At 40.7% G+C, this 22,787-nt stretch overlaps 1 protein-coding gene across 1 annotated transcript in view; it reads right to left on the bottom strand.

Moving 5' to 3' along the window:
- Positions 1 to 1,555: 1,555 nt before the first annotated feature.
- Positions 1,556 to 22,787, bottom strand: part of LOC106744491 (probable G-protein coupled receptor CG31760) — a 33,304-nt gene continuing 12,072 nt past the window's right edge. The window contains exons 5-12 of the mRNA XM_014619321.1: positions 19,561 to 19,629; positions 14,058 to 14,167; positions 12,917 to 13,131; positions 8,182 to 8,320; positions 6,128 to 6,233; positions 5,088 to 5,255; positions 4,303 to 4,537; positions 1,556 to 3,637 (exon numbers count right to left, since the gene is read on the bottom strand). Coding sequence (XP_014474807.1) covers positions 3,324 to 3,637; positions 4,303 to 4,537; positions 5,088 to 5,255; positions 6,128 to 6,233; positions 8,182 to 8,320; positions 12,917 to 13,131; positions 14,058 to 14,167; positions 19,561 to 19,629 — 1,356 coding nt within the window. The 3' untranslated portion in view covers positions 1,556 to 3,323. The remainder of the gene's footprint in view (positions 3,638 to 4,302; positions 4,538 to 5,087; positions 5,256 to 6,127; positions 6,234 to 8,181; positions 8,321 to 12,916; positions 13,132 to 14,057; positions 14,168 to 19,560; positions 19,630 to 22,787) is intronic.

The following is a 22,787-nucleotide window of genomic DNA, read 5'->3' as shown; positions in this document are numbered from 1 at the left end:
AGAGCCCTAGCTGTGATCGAGAATCCATCAAATACGGCGAAATCACGCACGGGCTTCGCCACTGGGGACAGTTGCTCGACACCTCTCTCGTTTCCCTGATTCTCGGATCTAACGTCTTAATCTACTCCCTCTCGCCCTCCTATTGTTCGCAACAGAAATACATCTCATCGACGGCGCCGTTTCGGGTGCGCCCCATTGATCGAACGAGTAATCCCAGCCGATTGAGCCGAGGGCTCGCGTGTTCGGCTTAACGCGAGGGCTCGCACGCGGAAGAGAGCGCACTCGAGGGAGACCTTTCGGGTCGCGCGCGCGGCCGACACTCGATAATTCAACGGGCGGCCGATATGCCGTATTCTTACTTGAAAATCAATACCAGGAACCGGCGTACTTTCGTCGCCGGCCTGTCGGTGTACAGTGCGAGGCACGTATCCGCGCTTTTTTATTGGCCAATTGAGGGCAGGAAGCACATCCGTTGTTCGACCGCAGTCCGTAAAGCACCGGCGGGACGGTAGGTAGCAGACGGTGGTAGCAGCTTGCAGAGTCAATGTAACTCGCCGGAAGTACGAGAGTCGGAGCGATGCTTTCTCTCTCTCTCTCTCTCTCCCTCTCTCGTCCTTTCTCCGCTTCTACTTTCGCTCGAAGTCTCCTCCGGCCGTTTCTTTCCTCAGCTTCGCGCTGGCAAACGATCAAGCCGTCCGCCCCGTTGAAGCACGAGGAGGATCCTTTATTGGAAATACCTAATTGGAGCGAGGAGGACGGAATGATAAAGGGAATGGTAATGGCTGCGCGTATCCCGTGGAGTACTGACGGCACCCGAGTATGCCTCGAGTATGTGGGAAGTGCGAAGACTCGAAGTGCCTTAGATCGGGGTCTCTCGGGGCTGCTCCGTCCGTGGACCTCCCGAATGCTGCGAATTTCATCGAATCAGTGACGGGCAGATATATATACAGACGTCCGTCGAAGATTCCCGGAGCGCTCTCGCGCACGCGAAATTATCCGGGCGCCTTCGTCGGTTCGCGCGATTCTTCGTACATTCGATACCTCAATTAACGAGTTGAGTGCAAGATTGAATAGAGATCGTCTGTCGTCAAAGAGTCGCAAGATTAACCCCCGAGTCTTAATCCCCCGAGATCCCCGGGGATTCTCGTAAGGAGCTGTTAGCTTAATAAGCTGGATCTCGGACCGGCTTTAAGTGGATTAAAACGAAGAAAAAGGAAATGCCTGGGGGTCGCTTTTCCACAAATATCGTTTCACGGAGTACAAGAAATTAGCTTTCGCGAGGGCATTATTTTCGCGCGGTTGCGATCGCTAGTACGCGGGAGATGGCGACATGCGCGAAAATTCGACGTTAGTAAAGCGTTGCTCGATATCCCCGAGAATGATCGTTACCAGATATTTCCACTTACCTTTTCAATGGACCGGTCGAATATCCTCGAAGTGCTGCGCCATTATTTCAGCGAAATGCTAAACCGCCGTTCAAGCATGAATTTCATTCATTCTCATTTTGCCTTTATTAATTAATTAATCAATTAATTATTTAATTAATTGCTTATAATACAACGCGTTGACTTACCCTATACGTACAATATAATGTATGGCTAACGATAATTACTAAAGTAACATTTATGATACGGTCAGCAATTTACACGTACAGGAGTTACTTCGCATTATTGATTGCATAAATTAGGACGAAATATTCATAATAATTTATAATGTATGATGACGATGGCACGTAGAAATAAATAATGCATGCTTATGATGAATAAAATATCGCGCGTGCTCAGTGAGAGCTCAAGAATTTTCCGAGATCGAAAAAGTCAAGAAAATTAAAGCTCGGAAATTCAAGAAGTAAACAACAAAAGTCCAATAATTTTGTAGTCAATCGATTTCAGCGTCGAATCTTCGCGGGTTGAAAATCGTCGTGGAATTTTGATAAATTTGTTGACCAAATTATCTTCGACAGCTGCACGCACGTGAGACTAGCAATCGTTTATCTAAATAAAGGCAGCGTTAAACATTTTCTCCTCAACCCCTTCAAGCTCAAATTATTTTTGGCAGAAACCTTTCTTGCAGACAATTATGTACTCCTATGTACGTATATATTTTCCTAACAATACAATCATATAATATACAATAGAATATATGTGATGTAATAAATATACAACATATACGGCACGTATCAATATCGTATATAACACGGTCTATATATTTACATAATTGTATATAACGCAACGTTGTATCACTTACATATTTATCGTCGTTACTTAGAGCACGGCCTTGGGAAATTAATTGAAACGATCCCATAACTCGAAAATTTTAACGATACTTCGCGGCATCGGCGAGCTTGAAAGGGTTAATGATCCTTACACCCTTAAGTTGCTTTCACATTAATATATAATTACAGGCTCAGGGGCTATCCGTAATCCGCGAGCACGCTGACGAAGCGCATTTCGATCTTGGAAAGCCCGTGGCCGAGATCGATTTGCCGCCGGGAAGGGCAAATTACTCCCTAAGGGTTAATGAACGGTTCATTAATGACGCATTAGGATACGAACGGTCTCGCGAAAATTCCAAACAACGCGATTAATCTAATGGATCCCTTTTTTCCCCCGTTACCTCTCGATTGTGCTTGATTCGCATCGTAAAGTCGATATGTGTGCCGCGCCTCTCTCGTCAATTCCCGCGCATAATTATCACTTCCCGAAGATAATTAAAAGATTGCTCGAGTAATTTTTATCAGAGGAAATCATTCCGATTCAACGACTTTTTTTTTTAATAATTAAGGAAAGAACAGAATTGAAGAACCTGTATAAATCGCGAAACACTCTTCAATTAAAATCTCCGACTTAGCTCTTTGAAATCATTATTATATTCGATAATCGAGAGAGTGAGAGAGAGAGAAAGAGAGAAATTGTTTAATTAATTTTAATTCAAAGACTGTTATAAATGCTGCCTCGAATCACTCACAGTATGAATTAATAAATTAGAGAGGGAGAATGCACACTAGTGTTAAAATTCACTTTATTTTTTTGCCATAGAATATTACTCTCGCGTGATAACGATAAAATTCATCGATTTTAACCGAAGATATTTCTTCATACCTAACTCGGTTGGGGAGGGGGAGGGGGGGGGGCAGGGAGATGAAGCGTTCATTCGTCCGAGAATCTGAGATTAATAGTTATACTTTCGGTTATGGGCCGAGACGAAGTGAATGTCATTCGCGATGAAATCACGACGGAATGGAAATGGCGCGTCCGATCGATTAGATCCCGAAAGGAATCGCGGTCCCGCTCGTTTATTTTTCACCCGACGACGACTTAACGTTACACGGTAACCTCCTCGGAAAATCTGCTCTTGTCGTCCAAGTTGATAACTATAGCGTGTGTTCTGGCGTGGCCGGACTTGCTCCTGGACTTGTCCTTCGTGTCGGTTTCTTTACCGTTATCCTTTTCGCGACACACTTCTCTATCGACATCCTCGCCGGCCTGCCTCGAGGAGGTCGATACGGCGATGTCCCTGCTAGCTTTCTTTACATCCGGCGTCTCGTTATCCTTCATAGGATCTTGCGTATCCTTCAGCCCGATACCGTTCTTTTCGATGCACGCGCGGCACCGATTTTCACCCTGAGAACCGTTCCCTGAACAAATCGAAGCGTTACCTATTCGCAGGGCTCGTCGCGATAAAACGCGCGAAATTAACAAGCGACATTTCAAATACGAATCATCCTCACGCCGCGGTGCCTCGGACTCCGGACTTTTACGACAGATTCAATCGGACACAATTTTTTGCGCGATGTCGTAATCGGATTGCGTCACTTTTTATTTTACCTCATTGTTATCCTTTCTCCGTTCATTCAATTTCCAAAAAGGATATTCTTTTAATTCTCCCCACTTTGAAATACGGACAAAAATATTTAAATACGGATAAAAAAATATCTAAATACGAATATAAAAAAAAATTCGATTAATATGATTTTTTATCAAAATTTTTTTTTCCCTTCGGTATTTTCCGTCTCTGGCTTTGATTTAAACCATATTCCTGCATTTGTACAATTTAATTCGGAGAACAATTTTTTTCTGACTTTATATTCGGCCCTTGTAATCTCACACAGATATATTCATACAGATAAAGTGGCTTTTCACGCGACTTATCCGGCACTCGTCTCGAGAATTTTATTTCCGAGCGCTTCAACTTGAAGGAGCATTGCGACACGTTACGTATCGCGCGATCTTGCTGACTTTTCGCGAAAAATGCCGTACGTATGTTTTAAACGATCCGATAAAAACTTCGTCTTACTCCTACCTGCTCGGTCCTGCTCCTGGCAAACTTGTCCAACGTTGGTTTCCTCTGTTGATTTATTGAGATCGTTCAACTGAACAATACTGGTCGAGATGGCTTGAATCGTGGACACTTGTGCCTCGACGCGATTTGAAACGTCCAGCATGGCCGCTAACTTGCTGACTAACTCTTGATTTCCTAGCAAAACGTTCTTCTCCTTCAGGACTTCTAACTGATTGAGCAATCGGCGAAACTCCTCCTGCGCAAAAATATCTCTCGTTACTAAAGTTTATACGGTGCCGAGGAAATGTTTAACTTTCAAGGAGATCAAGTCTTCAGGAACCTACGAGAGAGGTCTCCGGTTTCTAATATTTCAAGGTTCTGAGACCTCAAAGTTCCGAGAGGCTAAATTCGTGCTTTGTCTTGGAGCGCTCGGTTATCAACCGTTTAAGACTCTGACACCACAGAGTTCCGCGAGACTCCAAGCTATCGACGCTCAAAGATCTTGAAATTCCGAGACGCCAAAGTTCGACAGCTTCGACGCTTTAAAGCTCAGACGGCCCGGACGTTGACACGTTCCGAGGTTCCGACATGCCAAGACACCGCGATTCTGAAATTTTCAGTTCCCGGTTCTCCTCGCGAGGTTGGATTAATGCTAGAAACGGCGCAGTCGAAATCCACCGGAGGAAGAATCGATTCTAGTTTCTGTCCGAGAATGTTTAACTAAGAGGAAGAGCGCGCGCTGCTTCCGGCTCGGAAGCAGTTCGAAGGATCCCGGGAATCCCGGGTTTACCGGAGGCGATGCTTACCGTGGCTGAGTCGCTTTCTTCGGCAAAATTACCCTGCTGAAGGGATATCGAGTTGGTCTGGTTACTGGTGCCCTGCGGACGACTGCTTTTCCCCAGGAACTTGCCGGTTGCGCCGCAAAGTTTGCCGATCGTCTCCTCCTTCCCTCCGCCGCGGAACACCACGTAAGCCTTCGTTAAATGCGACATATGTAACAACCAAACTTACGCAGAGAGCGACGGGGTTTCCATTCAGACTACGAGGACTCGCAGTAATCTTGCATCGCGCAGAGGCGCAGAGCGAGGGGGAAGGCGAAGCGGAAATTGCGCGATCTAATCTCATTTCGTTCCGATTGAATTTTATTTCGGCTCTTACGCGCTAATGTACCCTCCATTTTGTCACAATGACATCGCGGGCGGAGAAAAAGCGATTCATTCGCGGAATTATTTTGTATCGAATTGTATATTTTCTGCGAGAGAAGTTGGAAAATATCTCAAAAGCAAGATTTCGTGATCAATGTGAAACTTGATTTATATAAAGACCTACGGTCGTTAATACCCGAGAGATTGGGGGTTTTCTGTCCAAATTTGTGAAAAGAAGGAGATAATTTCGAGTTCGGAGAACCAGTCGTTAAAATTCGATGTGCTTAAACACCTCGCGGATCAGCGATCCTATCCGACGCAATTATTCGTGTTCATTGCGACCGTAAAATATGCTGAGAGGAAAATATAGTTATTTTCGGGAACAACAATATCCTTTTTTTATTTTAACCGTAAAAGTGTAATAGTAGCAATATGCACGTAAGGTTATTGTCATTAACACTATAACATTTATTAGAAAAATAGTTCGATTATTTTTGTGATTGAAATGAAAAAAGAGGATATTGTTGTCCTCGAAAATAACGATATTTTTCTCTTAGTGTGCTGGGAGAGAATTCGAGGATAACGATAAAAGAATGGTGGAAAATTTGGGCGCATAACGATCGATACAAGTAACAACTGCGAGTGTTGGCCGGAAAGAAATAACGATTCCATGGTAAATGCGTGTAAATAATATTTCTTACTTTACTGCCGAATATCAGGCACAGCAGCAATGTGACGGTAAGCTGAGTATGGCAGAAAAATATGATGTACAATAAATCCGGATTGGCCGGCGATTGCAGGAACAACCTGCAGCAACGGGAAAGAAATTATTCAGAGCTGTTAGCCGCACGAAGCGTTATTGTGACGTGAGAAACCGCTATACCGCGTGTTCCATATCCTCCCCGAGTTATTTTTATTTGTTTCTCCGTTTCTCTCGAAAATTCAAATTGCACTCGTGACGTTGGATCGCGATGGGACATCTCGCATTCGTCGTTTCAGAGTTTAACGACAGACGTTTGGAAATGGATGTTTTCGAAACGCTCCTTCCTGACGGAAAGTTGGCGGAATCCTTGACTCAAGAAACGAGATACGCAACTAAAGTAGCAAGAATCTTCTCTTCCGATATCTCAGTGAAAATCTACCGTCATATCTATTATCGTATAATGTTGAACATTAAGAAATAAATCGCTATTTTTATCGTCGCTCGATTTCTGACCAAGTTCTCATCGAAGGAGCTGCATATTCGTTAAGGAGTCTGTCGTTAAATCGCAGGAAAGACGGAACATCATGAAATCGTTAATGTAGGTTTTACATCGAAAGTAAAGCTTGGTCTACAATGTGCTCTTTGTGTCTTGTTTCTCGCTCTTTGTCTTCCTTAGTAAGAACGTCTATTTACTTATGGAGAAAAGATAGAGAGCGAGAAACAAGAAACAAAGAGCATATTAGAGATCAGGTTTAAGCGAACTGAACGAACAAACTTATATATTTCAAGGCATGGAAGATTAAATACATGAAAGATGATCTTAGTTTTTCTATAAGAAATTTAATTAAAAGGATTATCGCGAAAATCGCATTACTACGATATAATCACGTTACGTGCTGAACGCTGTAATCAAGAAAATAATTACAACGTACAATATTGGAAGAAATATCTCACGCATATACGAAACACATGCACGGAAAAAAATTAGTATTAATTCAAGACTCGTATTCTCATATGTAAGCGAGAATATTTAATCTTTTACATGAAGATACAACTTGCTCTCACATGGATACATTTTATATAGTTCTATTAAAAATATTATATTTTTATTTAAAATTCATTAAAGTTAGTAAATTAATTCAATTCAGTTATTCAAAAATAATTTTTATGGATTAAGAGGAAGGAATATATTAGGTAGAAAAATGATATTTTAAAACTTANATTTTAATAAAACTATTGTGATATTAAGGACTAATATAGAAACGATTTACGAAAATTTCAGAATCATTGATAATTTTATTTCGAAAATATAGACATAAGAAATTTACAATTTATAATAATAACCGCGATATACGTACATATAAACTTATTTAAATATTTATATAACAAATTGCTATTATGTATGCACTTCTATTAACTCAACTGACTTATAAATGAAATATTATTAAGATAAATAAAAAATAGATAATATCTCCGCGTTTGTAATATTATGTGTATATTTCTCTCAGTTTCATTCAAATTTAAAATTTGTTACTTAGATAGTTAAATAAAGTTATAGGAAAATATTTTTTCAGTAAATAATAAACTTATATATAACTAATAATATTTAAATATGCTTATATATAGGAGCTCCTTAATATCGCTATTGAAAATCCGGCATTCTACGATACAACTATAACTACCTTAAAGATATTATTTGTCCTACCTTGTCAATATTTTTCCTTTCAATTTATGAAAATTATTTTTGATTAACATGAGTATATTAGTAGTAAAACTATGTAAAATGTCTTCATATAAAAGCTAGTTTTATCTTTCATCTTTTATCTACTATGTGTTATCCTTTATCTTTCATGTAAGACTACATATTATTACTTATAAATGAGAATATGAATCACGAATTGATATTAATTTTCTGTTCTGCGTTGAATTCCGTGTTACACATAATTACAGACGCAAAGTGCCCTTGTAAGCGTCTACCGTCTAGTCATGTAATTGACCATTCTATAGATAACAGTGTGGACAAAGGGCGGATCTTGGACAATGCGAACTTACATTGAAACGTTGAGGAAGACTGACAGTAGAAATTCGTTGTAAATCGCCATTGAAATGAATCGACTCTCATTAAACTCCGACGGAGTTTTTCTTACTACGATGCACAAGCGGATGCCCCACACGAGGAACATCACCTCGACTGAAATCACGTTAAATTCCAAGTCGCATTAGTTCCAGTGGCAGCCGAGTGTTTTGCTCGGAAATGCAGAGCCGTAGCTAGCCTGGCGCTTATTTGCGGTTGGAATTTCAATTTGCGCCGCATCGCCTTACACCGCGCGGAGCTACACGTGTAAAAGTCAAAGTAAACGGCAGTTACGTCACGCCCTAGTTACGGCTCTGTAAATCAAAGAATCTGTACGAATTCGACGCACAGTTCCGCGACGCCGCGAGAGTTCGTCCCTAAGATTCGCGTACGCGCCCGGCTTGTAAGCGGATTCGACAGTGGATCCGACGGCGCGTGATCGAGAATTGCTCGACGCGACTCTGTCGCAGCGGCTTCGACGGTGTTTGAATTAAAATACCTGTAGTAAGAATATACACCGAAAAGAGGATTTGGTAGTAAATACTAAAATTTGCTGAACACTCGCCGACCAAATATTTGATTATTGCAACCAATTTAGTTCCGTATATTGTATATACAATACCGTAGTTTTATATATTGTATATTTAGTATACGGAATTTAATTATTTGGTTGCAGTACCAAATATTTGCAGTCGGCTAATTTGCATTCGCTAATTTTTAGTACTTATTAGCAAATCTTTCTTCTAGTGTAGACATCGTCGCTGTGGCCGCCATGTTTACATTAAAATCGGAAGTTCACAGCTGTAATATACGCGACAATGTTCGAATATTATTAAAACAGTTGCAAACTGAAATAAGTGAATAATTAATCATAATATGAAACCCATAAATTCACCTTTCTTTTAACACATTTCATAGATTTCGTAGATGGCAAATCTTTGCTTGTGTTATCATTCGGCTGATAACTTTGATTACTTTCAAGCAAGAAACACAAGTTGACGCAAGTCTAGTTATATCATCATTCGTTGTTTATTTACATCATCGTATGCTTACTTCGTATTTGCACCGAGAAACCCATTTAGTTGACTTAAATTAAATTCTTGTTCGGATATGGACAAACAAATCTTTTGATCATAAGAAGCCAAAGTTCAAATTCAACGTTTGGTTCTCTGAACCAAAAGTTGAATTCTCTGAAACAAAAATAAAGAAGGTTTGTTTCAGAGAACCAAACTTTTATTTTTATAAACAAATTATTTGTTTGCCCATATCCAAACGAGAATTTAGTTCAAGTCAACCAAATAGGTTTCTCAATGTAATAAAAAAAAGCACATAATATTATCTAATATTAATTAAGATTCTGGGCATATTCTCAGAATATTAGACATAATATTCTAATAATATTTTAGTATTATTATTTAATATTAAGTAATATTTTTGGAATATTAATAGATAGTTATACGTCCACTCCTAATAATATTAAAAAAATAATATAATTTATTTAATGTATAATATCATTGTAATATTATATATTTTTTAAATATTCAACTCTATGTATATATATAATATATATAATTGTAGTTTCTGATTTCAAATGTATCGCAATACCAATTGTTTTATTATGTAAATAAAGTCGAAAGAATTTTGTGTAAAAATATATTTCATATTAAAAAAATTATGCATATATATGTATGAACATTTTTATAATATACCAAGAATATTATATGGAGTGGACGTATAACATCAATAGAATATTCCTACAATATTAAAAAATATTACACAACATTCTTAGAACATAGAATATTATAAAAATATTATTTTAATTATATTGAATAATATTCATATAATATTCTAGGAATATTACGCGCTTATAAGGAGACGATATAATTATTACATCGACTTTTGCCTCTTGCTGGAAAGCAATCTTCGACACATCCCGGCCGGAAGCTAAACGTGGCAGAGCCAATCAGAAATCCGACACACGACGTCTATACTCTTATTACAGGTAACTCCTCAGCGGGAAATGAGCATTGAATGAAAGTCAAACTAACGTCAAATCGAGCGCATCGAAATAATCGAAATTACATCGAATTCGATACGTTGATTCGATTCGACGAATCATTTCTCGCTGGGATTTAGTCTGAGCAGCCGGTGTTCCGTGACCGAAGCCCGTGAGAGAATCGCGTCCTCGGGCTTAAATTCGAACGTGTCTCCGGTAATTTCATGCATAAAATAACAAGAGGACGACTTTCACCTCCCTCAAACTGCAAATGGAAATGCTAATCGGGAGTATTCCGCGCACTCGGATACACAAGTTTGCGAATTTCTCAGACAGATAGATTAATAAGGGAAGTAACGTCTCCCGAGCCGATGCGAGGAGACGGAGAGGCATGAATTCATCGTGACGACGACGCGAGGTCACCCCCTCCCCCGCCTGGTCGGTACACTATCCATATTGATTTAAAATCGCGTTCGACCATTCGCAGTACTACTAAATCAATACGGCTCATGTGTGCATAGCCTCCTCCTTCTCCTCCTTTCCCCGCCTCCTTCCATATCTCATATTATATATATATATATATATATACACACATATATATAAATGTCGTGCCATTAACGCGCTTTGATCCTTCGTAATGTCCGCTGCTCGAACACACGAGATACACGCGCGACCGGCGAACCCGCCCGATTGAACGTAATTCGGTTTGATTTATTACCGAGCGATTTTTCGCGATCGTGCGCGCGTCCCCGTGGCTCGTCGGGTGTCTCACGAGACGCGGAAAGCAGGTACGTACGAGGAACCGACGACGGAGGATGGTAATGCGAACTAATGCGCGCGGCCACACGGTGTAATGCGGGAACTTATGGCCGCGACAAAGCACGGGGAGGGTACAGTGAGAGACGGATACCCACTTTCACGCCTCGTGCCCGCGTCCCACAGGCATTGCCCATTTTTTTTTTAACTCCTTCCCTCCTTTCCGCTTCCGTTCATTTTTTCTCCTCTTTTACCTCCCGTGGAAGGAAGGAGGGAGGAGCAAATTCCCCGCGCTGAATCCTCTCCTCTTCTCAAATTCGTCCTGACCGGCCCCATCCATTTCAACTCCTTTAACTCCGCTCGAACTACCGATATTAAATATTTCAATGAGTAAGCTTCGTGGCTGAAATTTTGTTACCGCTTTCCTCCGGGGAAAAGTTTCGCTCATCGAGCCACAGGACGTGGAGTAATATCTTCCGGTTATTTGTACGCGCGGACTCCGAGTTTAATTCGTCGGCCGTCGAACTTTCAATCGTGTTCTTACACGGCGCAATGTGTGAGATCGATCGTTCCGTAAGGCAAAGTTAATCCATGCCACCTGCTTCCTGCATTACACACGGTGGCCCCAGCTGTATCTCATTGCGGCGATATGTCGTGCGATCGAAGGAGAATCTAAGGTTTTGAGAGAGACAGAGCGCGCGACGAGGTATCACGAGCGGATCTATCTATATGTACAGAGGAGACCGGGGCTATTCAGCACACCTGGGAAAAAATGATTATACATGATTATATATAATTATATAAAATCATATATGAATTTTGACTGTATATGTGGTTACATACATAATCATATATGTCTATACGAAAGAAAATGATGTTATGTCATTTAGTTAAATGTCGATATCACATGTATATAATTTGTAAACAACAGTATTTCTTCGTTGTGGACACATATGGTTATATATCATATGGGCATATTTCGTATATGATCTTTTCTCCCGGGCACTTTTTACGTTTTATTCTCTTGTTCTTTTCTATACAGTATTCTTGTGATCTTTAGTATAATTCGAAAGTACAATCCTTCGGCGGCAGAAAAAATATATACCGAAAGGTGTGAAAGTAAATTTATAGAAGAAACTGGTTTTATTTTGGAGAGGCGTGTCAATTTGCCCCGTTAAGGGGGTACATTGGATACACTAAGAGAAATATGGTTTGATTTAATTAAACGTTGACGTGTTATGGTTTACCATAAACATATAAAGTTAATTCGACTTTATTTTCACTGTTATTATATGCCTTAGGCTGTAAAATTTAAACGATGATATGGCATATTTATTTAATTAATACTGCTATTGTGTAATAACAAAATTCATCTAATTTAGACTAGTGCTGTTGAAACGTCATTTCTGTATGTATTAAATAAATGGGAAAATGTACGTCAAATATTTCTCGATACTAATATATTTATGAAAAATATTAATATTCCTTTCATGCCAATTTACCTCAAAGTCAATTAAGTTTTTTCGGGTTATATACATAAAACATGATATAAATTTATTTTGTCGAAAATTTTGTCAAAATGTAATCGATTAAATATATTTTCTAACTGCGATAAGAACTAACATAAAGTTCTGCATTTATTAATAATATAAATGAATTTACTGATTCGAAATTGCGAGATTTTATTTTCACCACAAGAAACGCAATTTAACAATATTATTTCATAACCGTTGCACATAACGAGGTGCAACTTATGTTATATGTTCAAAGAGGATTTTTTGTATTTCTCACTCGCTTGATTCTGTAATTTGTTATAAAATAACCGAAATATAAGCGATGAGCCAACTTACCTTTGTAGCCAATTAGCTCCGGTCTTCCCTATATTTCTCTCTTTCTGTCTCTCTTTCTTTTCTTTGTTTTCGTTAATAAACGGAATAAAGCGACTGTCACAGCACACTCACGAGTAGTGAAACTGTGGTCCCACCAGTCAGTTCGGCAGAGGTACGCTTTGAGGTCGTCGGCGGTCCGCGCGACGATCACGACGGGCGGCGCGACCAGAGTCCTTATGCTCAGGAACACGCTGAACGTCAGGACGATGATGCCCAGCCGCTTTAGCAGACTCGCGTCCGTTATTTTCACGGCTTTCGCCGATTTCACTCGGAAGATCACGGATATCCTGCGAGCGAACATCGCAAACGTTTCGTTCGATCCATCTTTTAGTCTGGAGCACGTTATTTCCCGATTATTATTTAGCGGATCTGTAGCTCTTGAAGGATTTGTCGATGGAGTCAAGTTTTCAAGGCAACACAAGGAAAAACGAGGACTTGAGAGCACGCTTCGGAAATTTGTGAATTTGTGAATTCAAGGATTCGCTAATACGAAGAGTTCTGCGACAAGTAAATTGTGCATATATATGTGCGATATTAGCATCCTGTGATTACTGGAATACTGATTACTCGACATCCAAGCGTTAATGCATTTAGAGAAAAAATATATAGTCGTAGCAATCATAAAAGTGACAACTATACAAACTTGTACATAGAATTAATGCATATAGTTTAAGCTATTTTATAATTATTGCAACCAAATCTAAATGGTGTAGCGTAGCATAAACTATATTTTCCGATAATTATAGTCATCATGATCATTTCAATTTAATTGCAATAGCTGTGAAATAGTTTAAAACTGCAAACTACATGTATCAAGACAAAATTCGCGTAGTTGTCACATATTATTATATTTTTCCTTGTGTGATATTATCATCTTCTCTCTTCGTCGACAATACGATCAAGCTGTGCGATTAGAGGTGTCACGAGGGACAATAAATCTTCACCAAGAAACCACGTGATTAATTTGTAGAATATAACGTGGAGCCAACAAAATTAGTCGCGCAAACACACACACGTAAATCGAGAGAACGTGAAAGACACCGAGGAGAAATCAATGGAAACCAGTCAGAAGCAGAGCGTGCTAATGTGCGAACGTAAAGATCGGCATATAGCGTAATCGGCGAATAAGCTTGCGGCTTTTGCTCGGCGAGATAAACAGAATTAATTGTCGCAAAGCGGCCAAAATAAGGTCGCCGGAGTAGAGTGCACTTACCGCCACGTTTTGAGCATCAGTGCTCCGTATGTGAGGGAAAAGCCAATTTCTCGTAGCCACACGCGCACAGTGCATGTGATGATGTTTGGTCTTGGGTACATAACTATGGTCTGTAACAAGCAAATGCATATTCTGCAAAGCGTAGATGTTGCGCGAGTATTTCCGACGAACTTTGAGCGAAGTGTATCCGCTTGTATTCATCCACCCTGTATTGAGCGGATGAATTTAAATGACGTCACTCCGACGAGAGTTCGGCAGGGTGTGCCTCTTGTGTGTATGTGTGTGTGTGTGTGTGTGTGTGTGGGTCATTGCGATCCGTTCGACCGAATATGTAATTACTTAATTAGACTTAATTATTTAAAGCGCGCGAAATACGCGGGGCGTGCGCGCGCACCTCGAAAATTCGACAGGCGCGTGGAAATTGTGGCGAAAAGGACCTATTAATTTCCCAGCGAGAGGCCCCCTCTCGCCCCGTATTATTCGCACACAGAAAGGGGGAGAGAGAGAGAGAGAGAGAGAGAGAAATAATCGTAACGCGATCCAAATTTACAAGTATATGAGAATATAAATAAACCGAAATCTCCGAGATTTAATTACGATGAATATGGAAATGCGCGATGCACGCGATACGGGGATAAAATGGACGCTTCCCATCCCGAGATGCGGTTACTCGCGAAATGCGTGTCTAGCGGCGGAAGAATCTCGAGAGACGTTTGTTGCCGAGAGCAACGAAGGGGAGGGGGGGAAGGGNGGGGGGAAGGGGGGAGGGGGACAATTATTACTCGCGGTAAAATATATTGCAAAGTTGCGGAATAGCTTCTGTAGTAATAAGGCGCTCGGAGGGAAGGGAAACGCGAGGGGAAGCGGCTCTCTCACGCACCGCAAGATTCGATGGCGGCGGTCTCGCCGACTTGTTCCGAGTTGTATCGTGCGATTTACGCGACGACTCCCGCGCGTGAGTTATAATACCGAAGTTTGAGAAACGGAAAGCGCACCTATAAGCGGGCAAATGACGCCCCATTAAGAATGGCAGTTCGAGTTTAAGCGTAGCTATCCGGGAGTTCCGTCGTGGGACCGCCAAACATTACGTAGACACGTTATCGCCGAGTTCTCGAGTTAGATGACACGAAATGTATAACGCATACCGCTGGTACCGCTATCTTCGCGCCCGGCAGGAATCACGTAGCCGACATCGACCGGATTGGATCACGACGGTAACTCGTAACTCGAAAGCAGCGATTTCGCACTTTCGACTTTTCCGTCGCTCCTCCGCAGCTGCACCTTGCGACGGTATCCGGCGACGTGAAACTCCGAAAGAGGAAAGGAAATCGCTTCGCGACTCGGATGAAAGTTTCGACCGTGTGAATGTAAGTTAAATACACGGGAAAACGGGACCCACAAAGCGGAAGGTGGATAATGTGACGTAAGTTGGTAATTACTACCAGACACACGTAGCGAGTAATCATCCACGTCGGCCACAGTTCGTGCCTTGCATCGAATTTAGGAAAGAAGGATATTCCTACGGTGAAATGATAAAATTTTGGCAATCTGAATATTCAAAGATCTCCCCACCCTTTTTCTCTCTCTCTCTCTCTCTCTCTCTCTCTCTCTCTCTCTCTCTAGGGAGAAAGAGAAAGAAAGTACACTGATCGAAAATTATAGTTATTTTTAGTGCAACCCCATATTTTATAGTCGTAGCAACATGTATTATCACTGATACTATTATAGTAGAATTTATCAGAAAAATGGCTCTCCTAACTATTTATGTTGTTAAAATCAAAAAGTGGATATGGTTGACATTGAAAATAAATAATTATAATTTTCTACCACTGTAAGGACTTCAGCAATGGTTGACTTACAATTCTACGACAATGCTTTATGCCCTGAATTTTGATTTAAATTATCACTTATTTACTTTTTTTTATTATAAACGACGGTTTGTCATCAGTCGCGAACGGAACGGCTTTTCAGTTTAAGACTTAACACACAAGACATTATTATTGTGCTTTACTTGACTGAAAACAAAGGCTTAAGAATATAAAACATTAAATCTTAAATCGATAAGTCAGCCATTCTGCTGAGGCTCCATCGTCGATTTCGCACACGAAGGTTTATCGAAAACGCATTCGAGCCAGCTGTGTGCCTGAGTCCGACAAATTTCAGCTTAACTTCTGCCGATCTAAATATGCTTATTTCGGATAGAATCCCCCGTGCATATTACTTGTTACTTATTTACCGGCAAGCTTTCCCGGCAAAATGCTGCTATCTTATGCATATTTGATGTACTGTATACCTTTAGTGTAGTTGAGTGTCACGTAGCTACCACGCTACGCAAACACCTCCTGTAAACATCGAATGTTTGAGCCAGTTCGTGCTTATTTAATCACTGTAATTTAAAGTTTATATTGTTTAACGGATGTTCGGTAAAATAGCAACCCGGTGCGCTGAAACAGTCAACATCCAGCTGACATTGCGATGTGCACGGTGTGTATGTGTACGATAAGGCAAATTTATAATATAAGAGCACGCCTGGTTATTTCCCGAGGCGCGCGGGAGCGTGATTATCTTCCGTCTCGAAAATCTGTCTGCGGGAGAAAATGTTAAATCGAAAATTACACCAAAGAAATCTTCCTGACCGTTTCGGAGAAACGGAGAGTTCGAGAGGGGAATTAATTAACGTCCGTTACCGATATTACGGCTATATTTCCCTTTATTTCATCGCATATCACTGAATTAAATTCGGACCTTGATTTTTTGCGATTCTCCGTTGCCGAGACGCGATTTAACGTATAAAATAGTGGGATTCTCTTTTCCCCTTGAAATTTGAATACTTTGGGCATTTTTATCACGAAGTAATTATTCGCCACTCGTGTGTCTGGTGATGATCACAAAATTACGCCGAATGCACGGAGAAAACAAATTTTGTTAGAACGGCGAACGTTCGTCAATGTAGTGACAGCAAAAAAGAATCTGTTTAGACAGCGAAAGATTTTTTTTTTGTCACTATATTGGCAAATACTTGCTGTTCTAGCGACCTTTGTTTTCTCCGTGTGCTCTTGCAATTATATGCAATAAATTGCTGTCAATTACATCTATCTATCTATCTCAAGACTCTTCGAGTGCCCACCTGGGATCGGTATCTCAGGATTTCGCCGTCAAAAACGAGGAAAACGCGCGAAGTCATATAGTACGGGTGAGAAATTCTTGGAATTTACATTCGCGCAACAAATGGCCTTTCGCTCGCGGAATCGTCCTGGTTCGATAAGGCTCGAGTTTGGGAACGGGAGAGGGGGGGGGGGAAGGTTGTGAAATGTGATAGAAATTCTGCTATCAAGCAGATATATCACGTAAGGACGTGCACGGAATGTGTGTCGCGGCAGCTGTCACTACGGGTCACAACCGAGAGAGAGAGAGAGAGAGAGAGAGAGAGAGAGTACAAGCTAAATGCGATGTCTGGAATTATTTTATGTTGCTACATGATCTACGGTACTCTTGACTCGCGCCGTGTTTCAAAGGCGGCGCTTCATCAGACTAACAACGAGCGCGCGCCCACGCGCGCGCATCGCTTTTCTTCGCGTCCGACGTCCGAAAATCCAGACTGTCCCTCCGAATTGCCGGGCGAAGGGAATTCCCTCAGGAAAAATCCACCCGACGTCTCAATCGCGACGATATTTAATTTCACGCGAGCACGACGATGACTGCCGCGCACACAGGTGCGCGCGACTCGTGCGCGACGCTCTTCGAGGTTGAAAGTCTGCGAATAGTCGCCGAGTAGTCCGGATCTACAATATGGTGAGCCTTTAACCCTTTGCTCCGAGCAATAAAATGTAATGTAATTTCTGACAAAAGCCGTTTCCCGCGTCGCCAAGAGCCGTAATAACGCTTAAATCTTCGGGATTGCGAAATATCTGGTCTGGTAGCGCAAAATTGAAACGCTCTTTGTTAGGAATTACGTGACAACATTTCCCGCTTAGACCAAAGGGGTTGCATTTAAGCCTTTCTTAAGGCCGGATCTTATGTTTAAGATGGCCTTAAGTTCATCTTCAAATACTGCACGGCTCATTTCAACGGTTACGAAACACATGAAGATGAACTTAAGGATGTATCACACACAACTCATAATAATGAAAAAAAAATTATGGAAAGATTGCAAATTGATCTACATTGCATTTGAAAATGACAAATCAAAAGTTTGGCAGTAATTCAGAAATTGGATCAAAAGTTATTCCACATGGAAAGGAGGTTGTAAGGTGAAGTGAGTTTAAGAATTCGATGAAACTTGCATTGCATATACATTGATATACTATGTGACATATTGTTGTTGTAATAAGAAAAAACTTGACCATTCGAGAGCTGAGACATTAGTAACTTAAGTTGACACTTTTTATACGTGTTCCTTGAGATTAACGCGATATTTTTAATCTCTATTATTCTTAATTTCTTCTAAACTAAAAATAAGACTTTAATGAAAAACTATTATAATATATATATTATAATATTAAAGACTATAATATGCAGACTATAATATGTAGATATTATGCACAAATTTCAGAATTATCGACAATTTTGTTTTGAAAATATAGCAGAATGTAAAATTTATGACTCATAGTAATACTCGAAATATATTTACATATGCACATATTTAAACATTTATGTACTTCTTTCTATTATCTATGCATCTCTACCAGAGCAATTGATATATAAATATAGTATTAATAAGAAAAATAATAAATAATATAATAATATAATAAATAATATAAATTAATATAATTTTATATATACACACACATACATTATATATATATATATATATATATATATATAATGTAGTAATATAAATAAAAAATAATATTTTCATATTTGTAACATTGTGTATACATCTACCTCAGCTTCGTTTCAAATTAACATTTATTATTTACGTAGAAACAAATGTATATAAACAAATGTATACGAACGTAATTTTGCTTGATAAATACTAAATTTCTGAGTAGCCTGCTTGATGCGCCACTGAAAATTTGGTGCTAACAAGTGATACATCCTCGAGACAGCCTTAAATATAAGATCTGACTGTGAATACCCGGCCTCTTATTACCGCCTATTGCCGGATCCGGACTCTACGCGAAAAGCGGGCGGCGCGCAAAATATCCGGTGCGCGTCATATCCGCGGCGAGGACACCCGGCACATCTGCTTTAATTAGTGAATCATGAAAGTCGTTAGTTACCGGTGAATACGCGGCTCGCAGCCGATGCGGCCGCCGATACGGCGAGTTATGCGTTATCATAATTGGCGCACGGGGCGCATGCATACATTAAGGTAGTCGCAACAGATGCGGTTACAAGCGGGCTCAATGCTGCGGCGTCTCTGCGCGCATGTGAGAAAGCTTTGTTATCGGACTCAGACGGCGAGACGACGCTGCAATCCTCATGAATATGAAACGTTCGGGGAACGCGACGCGACGCGACTCGAGTACTCGGCTGTACGCGACGTCGCTCCTGTACTTACTGTGCAATATATGAAGAAGGCGCCGAGGACAATGACGCGCAACAAAACCGGGCTGGCCGCCCGCACCACCTGTAACAAATCATTTTGCTCGTTCATTCACGCGCCGCTTGTTTGCCCGACGGTGGCGGACCGGAAACGCGTAAATAAAATTAGCGTCGGCGAACGCAACGGCCGGAAGAGACCGGACCCTTTTTATCTCGAGCGGGGGGCTAACGAAGATTGCACTTGACCGATTTATCTCGCACACTTGTTATCGGGCCGGGGACCTTGAATAGGCGGGATCCGTCTCAGGGTCTTAGCTTGATTGCCTTATTTCTAGTCTTTACCTTAACCTTAGTCTTAGCCTTTGTCTTGATCTTTCGAAATTGCGAGCGCTTCTCAGTACATAAACTTTCTCTCTCTCTCTCTCTCTCTCTCTCTCTCTCTCTCTCTCTCTCTCTCTTTCGGATTTTTCAGTTCAGACATCGGCGAATCTAATTCCCGGCATTTGGATCTTTGATGGCAATTATTTGCAATAGGATCTTTCTCGAATTTTGATATTTTTTTGAAGCAGTTTTGGTAAAGATTTTTTGTTATTCCGACAGTGATGATCAATTGGGGGAAGCCCAAAAAATATGTAACCTATCTGTTTTTTTAACTATTTTTCTCCAATGTATGAATCATACTTGCATGTAGGATATCGTATCCCTTGAGATTTAGGTAGAAATTGTAACAAAAGTACTGAAGAGATTAGAATATTTCCTTATTTATAACAAACTTTAGTTCATTGGTAATATAACAAAACATTTTTACGAAAATAAATTGAATTATTTTTTAGATTGGAGATCGGGTCTTCAAATTGTACTATTGGATTTTTAAATTATATTCTTAAATTGTATTTCAAAGATAAGCAATCATATAAACAATATAAAATTATTAATTCTAACCCTACATTACACTAAGTATCAATCACAATACCTTAGATGAATTGCACGAAAACTTACATGAAACATTAAACAAAATCAATTTTGAATGTCACTCGTAAAAAAATAGATAGATAAAGATTAATGGAAATAAAGGAAATAGTTAAGGAATAGCAGAAATAAAGAAGTAAATAGGTTGCATATTTTTTGGACTCCTCCCATTGATTATCACTGTCAGAGTTGCAACAAAGATTTTCATCAAAACTGCTGCAAAAATACATCAAAATTCGAAAAAGTCGCTATAATAATTATTTCGATTGCCGAATTTCTGCGAAAAGTTCTCGCTTCTTTGAATTCTTAACCCAATTTGTTCCTCTATCCCTGTTGTAGGAACAGCAAATTTACCTATCTTCAAAAATTTGATATCTCTGATAAAGGTAATTTCCGGCTTGGATCATATTACTGAAATATAATTCGGACTTTTGCCTTTCAGAAAATAATTTCACCTGGCTACCATCCATCATCCCGGCGGTAGACGAGGGTCGAAAATAATATTATAAGACACATCCTTTTAATTCATTGCCTCACCTTTTTAATTAATTAATTAAAAATTAATTAAAAATAGCAAAAATAGAAAAAAAGAGTCAAAAAACGTTAAGCTATCATTGCTAAAAGTTCAAATCGTCAATAATGACGATCCCTGTTATAATATGATTCACTAAGTGTACGCCAGGTTATTATTCAAATGTGCCGACTATTTTCCGAGGGAAAATTCGGATTATAGTCCTCCGAGCTCTTTGGATTCCAATTACCCTAAAACCGTACTCGGATCTCAATATTTTTGCAGCCCGGCCCGAAATGGATTAAGCCTACGCACTCCCTGGTTTTATCGCGAAATCCACGACTTACAGACGCTACAGACCGGCGCAATAATGAATCGGAGTGAAAGGAAGAAAGAAAGATTAAGTCCGTTAGAAAAAGTAATTACAAGCGATCGCGATTGACGACGAAAGCTGACAATTTTCCCCGCCTTCGAAGTTACGTCGACATTCGTCGTCGGATAAACTTTCTTTCGGACGGAATTGAAACGCTCTTTCCATTCTCTGCAGTCGAAGTTGCCCATGCAACTCTGGCGTAACCGATCATAGTTACTTTTCAAACGGATTAACGAAACGTGCGAGTTCCTCCACGTGCAAATTTTACGTTCCGCGTTATTTAATGGTATCCTGCTACGGATGCTTTGTTTATGTTGTTATCCGCGCTCGCAGCATTGTTCTCTCCCCAGACTTGCATTCCAAATACATATGCATATGTTTGTTACACGCAGATTAGTAGGGCGGACATCGTGCTGTTTATCTCGCTCAATTTCACTGGCCGCTGAATTTATTTACGCGCATGTTACGATGAAAGCTGCAATGTTGCAACATTCGGCCTCGACAAGCAACATTGATACCGCCCATATATTTCAGGCAAAAGTGAATTGTCTCTCGAACAACCGTGCGCCGGCGTGTTTGCACGGCAAACGTTACCGCGACGCGATTGGACAAACACGATCCCTAAGGCCAACTAAAATTTGTCCCCCCGTTCGCCGGAAACAGCCATTCTCTATAGCCAATTTACATGGTGTTTTCCCGCGTAAAAATAGGAAAGAAGAAACTGACGGAGATAACACACCGACGGCACCGACAGCTCGTAAAGTTGAAATATTTTAACCCGGCTCTATCGCGTCGGCCGCCGGCGAAGAAGCAAGCCCGGTTTATTCGAAATGCACAAGCGACCTTTTTCACGCGGGCCTTTAGCGCGATGGCATACTGATGACTGATAAAAGGGAGCATCACACGAGCCACGCTTAAATTATAAATTATAATTCCGCGAGAGGATAAAGTTCCCCGGGGTGATGTAAATAAGAAGAATGTATCCAAAACAACTCTGTGTATCATCTGACTTGTAGAGCGGGAGCACAGATTTTTTCCGGGCGCTTTTGCATTATGAAAGGAAAAGAGCAACACGGAGGAGAATTATTCAGCGTCTTGTGTGCGGCGTTTAGTCCCCCGGGAGGGATGGAAATCAACGATCGATTTATTACCGCGGCAACCGCGAAAAATGGTATGAGAGGGGGCCGGGCACAGCGCCTTGTGTGCGGCGCGATAAATTTAATAACCCGATAATACGTGATGCGCGCCCCGCGGAATTTTCGCCGCGGGTAAACGCCTTGAGCGCAATATCGGGCCGCGTTATTATGATCGCCGACTGAATATCGAAAAGCCGATAGTAACGGCACAGCCGTAAACGTGATTTTACCTGCCCTCCCCCCCCCCCCCCCCC

This window comes from Dinoponera quadriceps, unplaced genomic scaffold (assembly GCF_001313825.1).
Source record: "Dinoponera quadriceps isolate SergipeBrazil2010 unplaced genomic scaffold, ASM131382v1 scaffold1266, whole genome shotgun sequence".
Classification (NCBI taxonomy): domain Eukaryota; kingdom Metazoa; phylum Arthropoda; class Insecta; order Hymenoptera; family Formicidae; genus Dinoponera; species Dinoponera quadriceps.
This window is presented reverse-complemented; position numbering and strand designations above follow the sequence as displayed.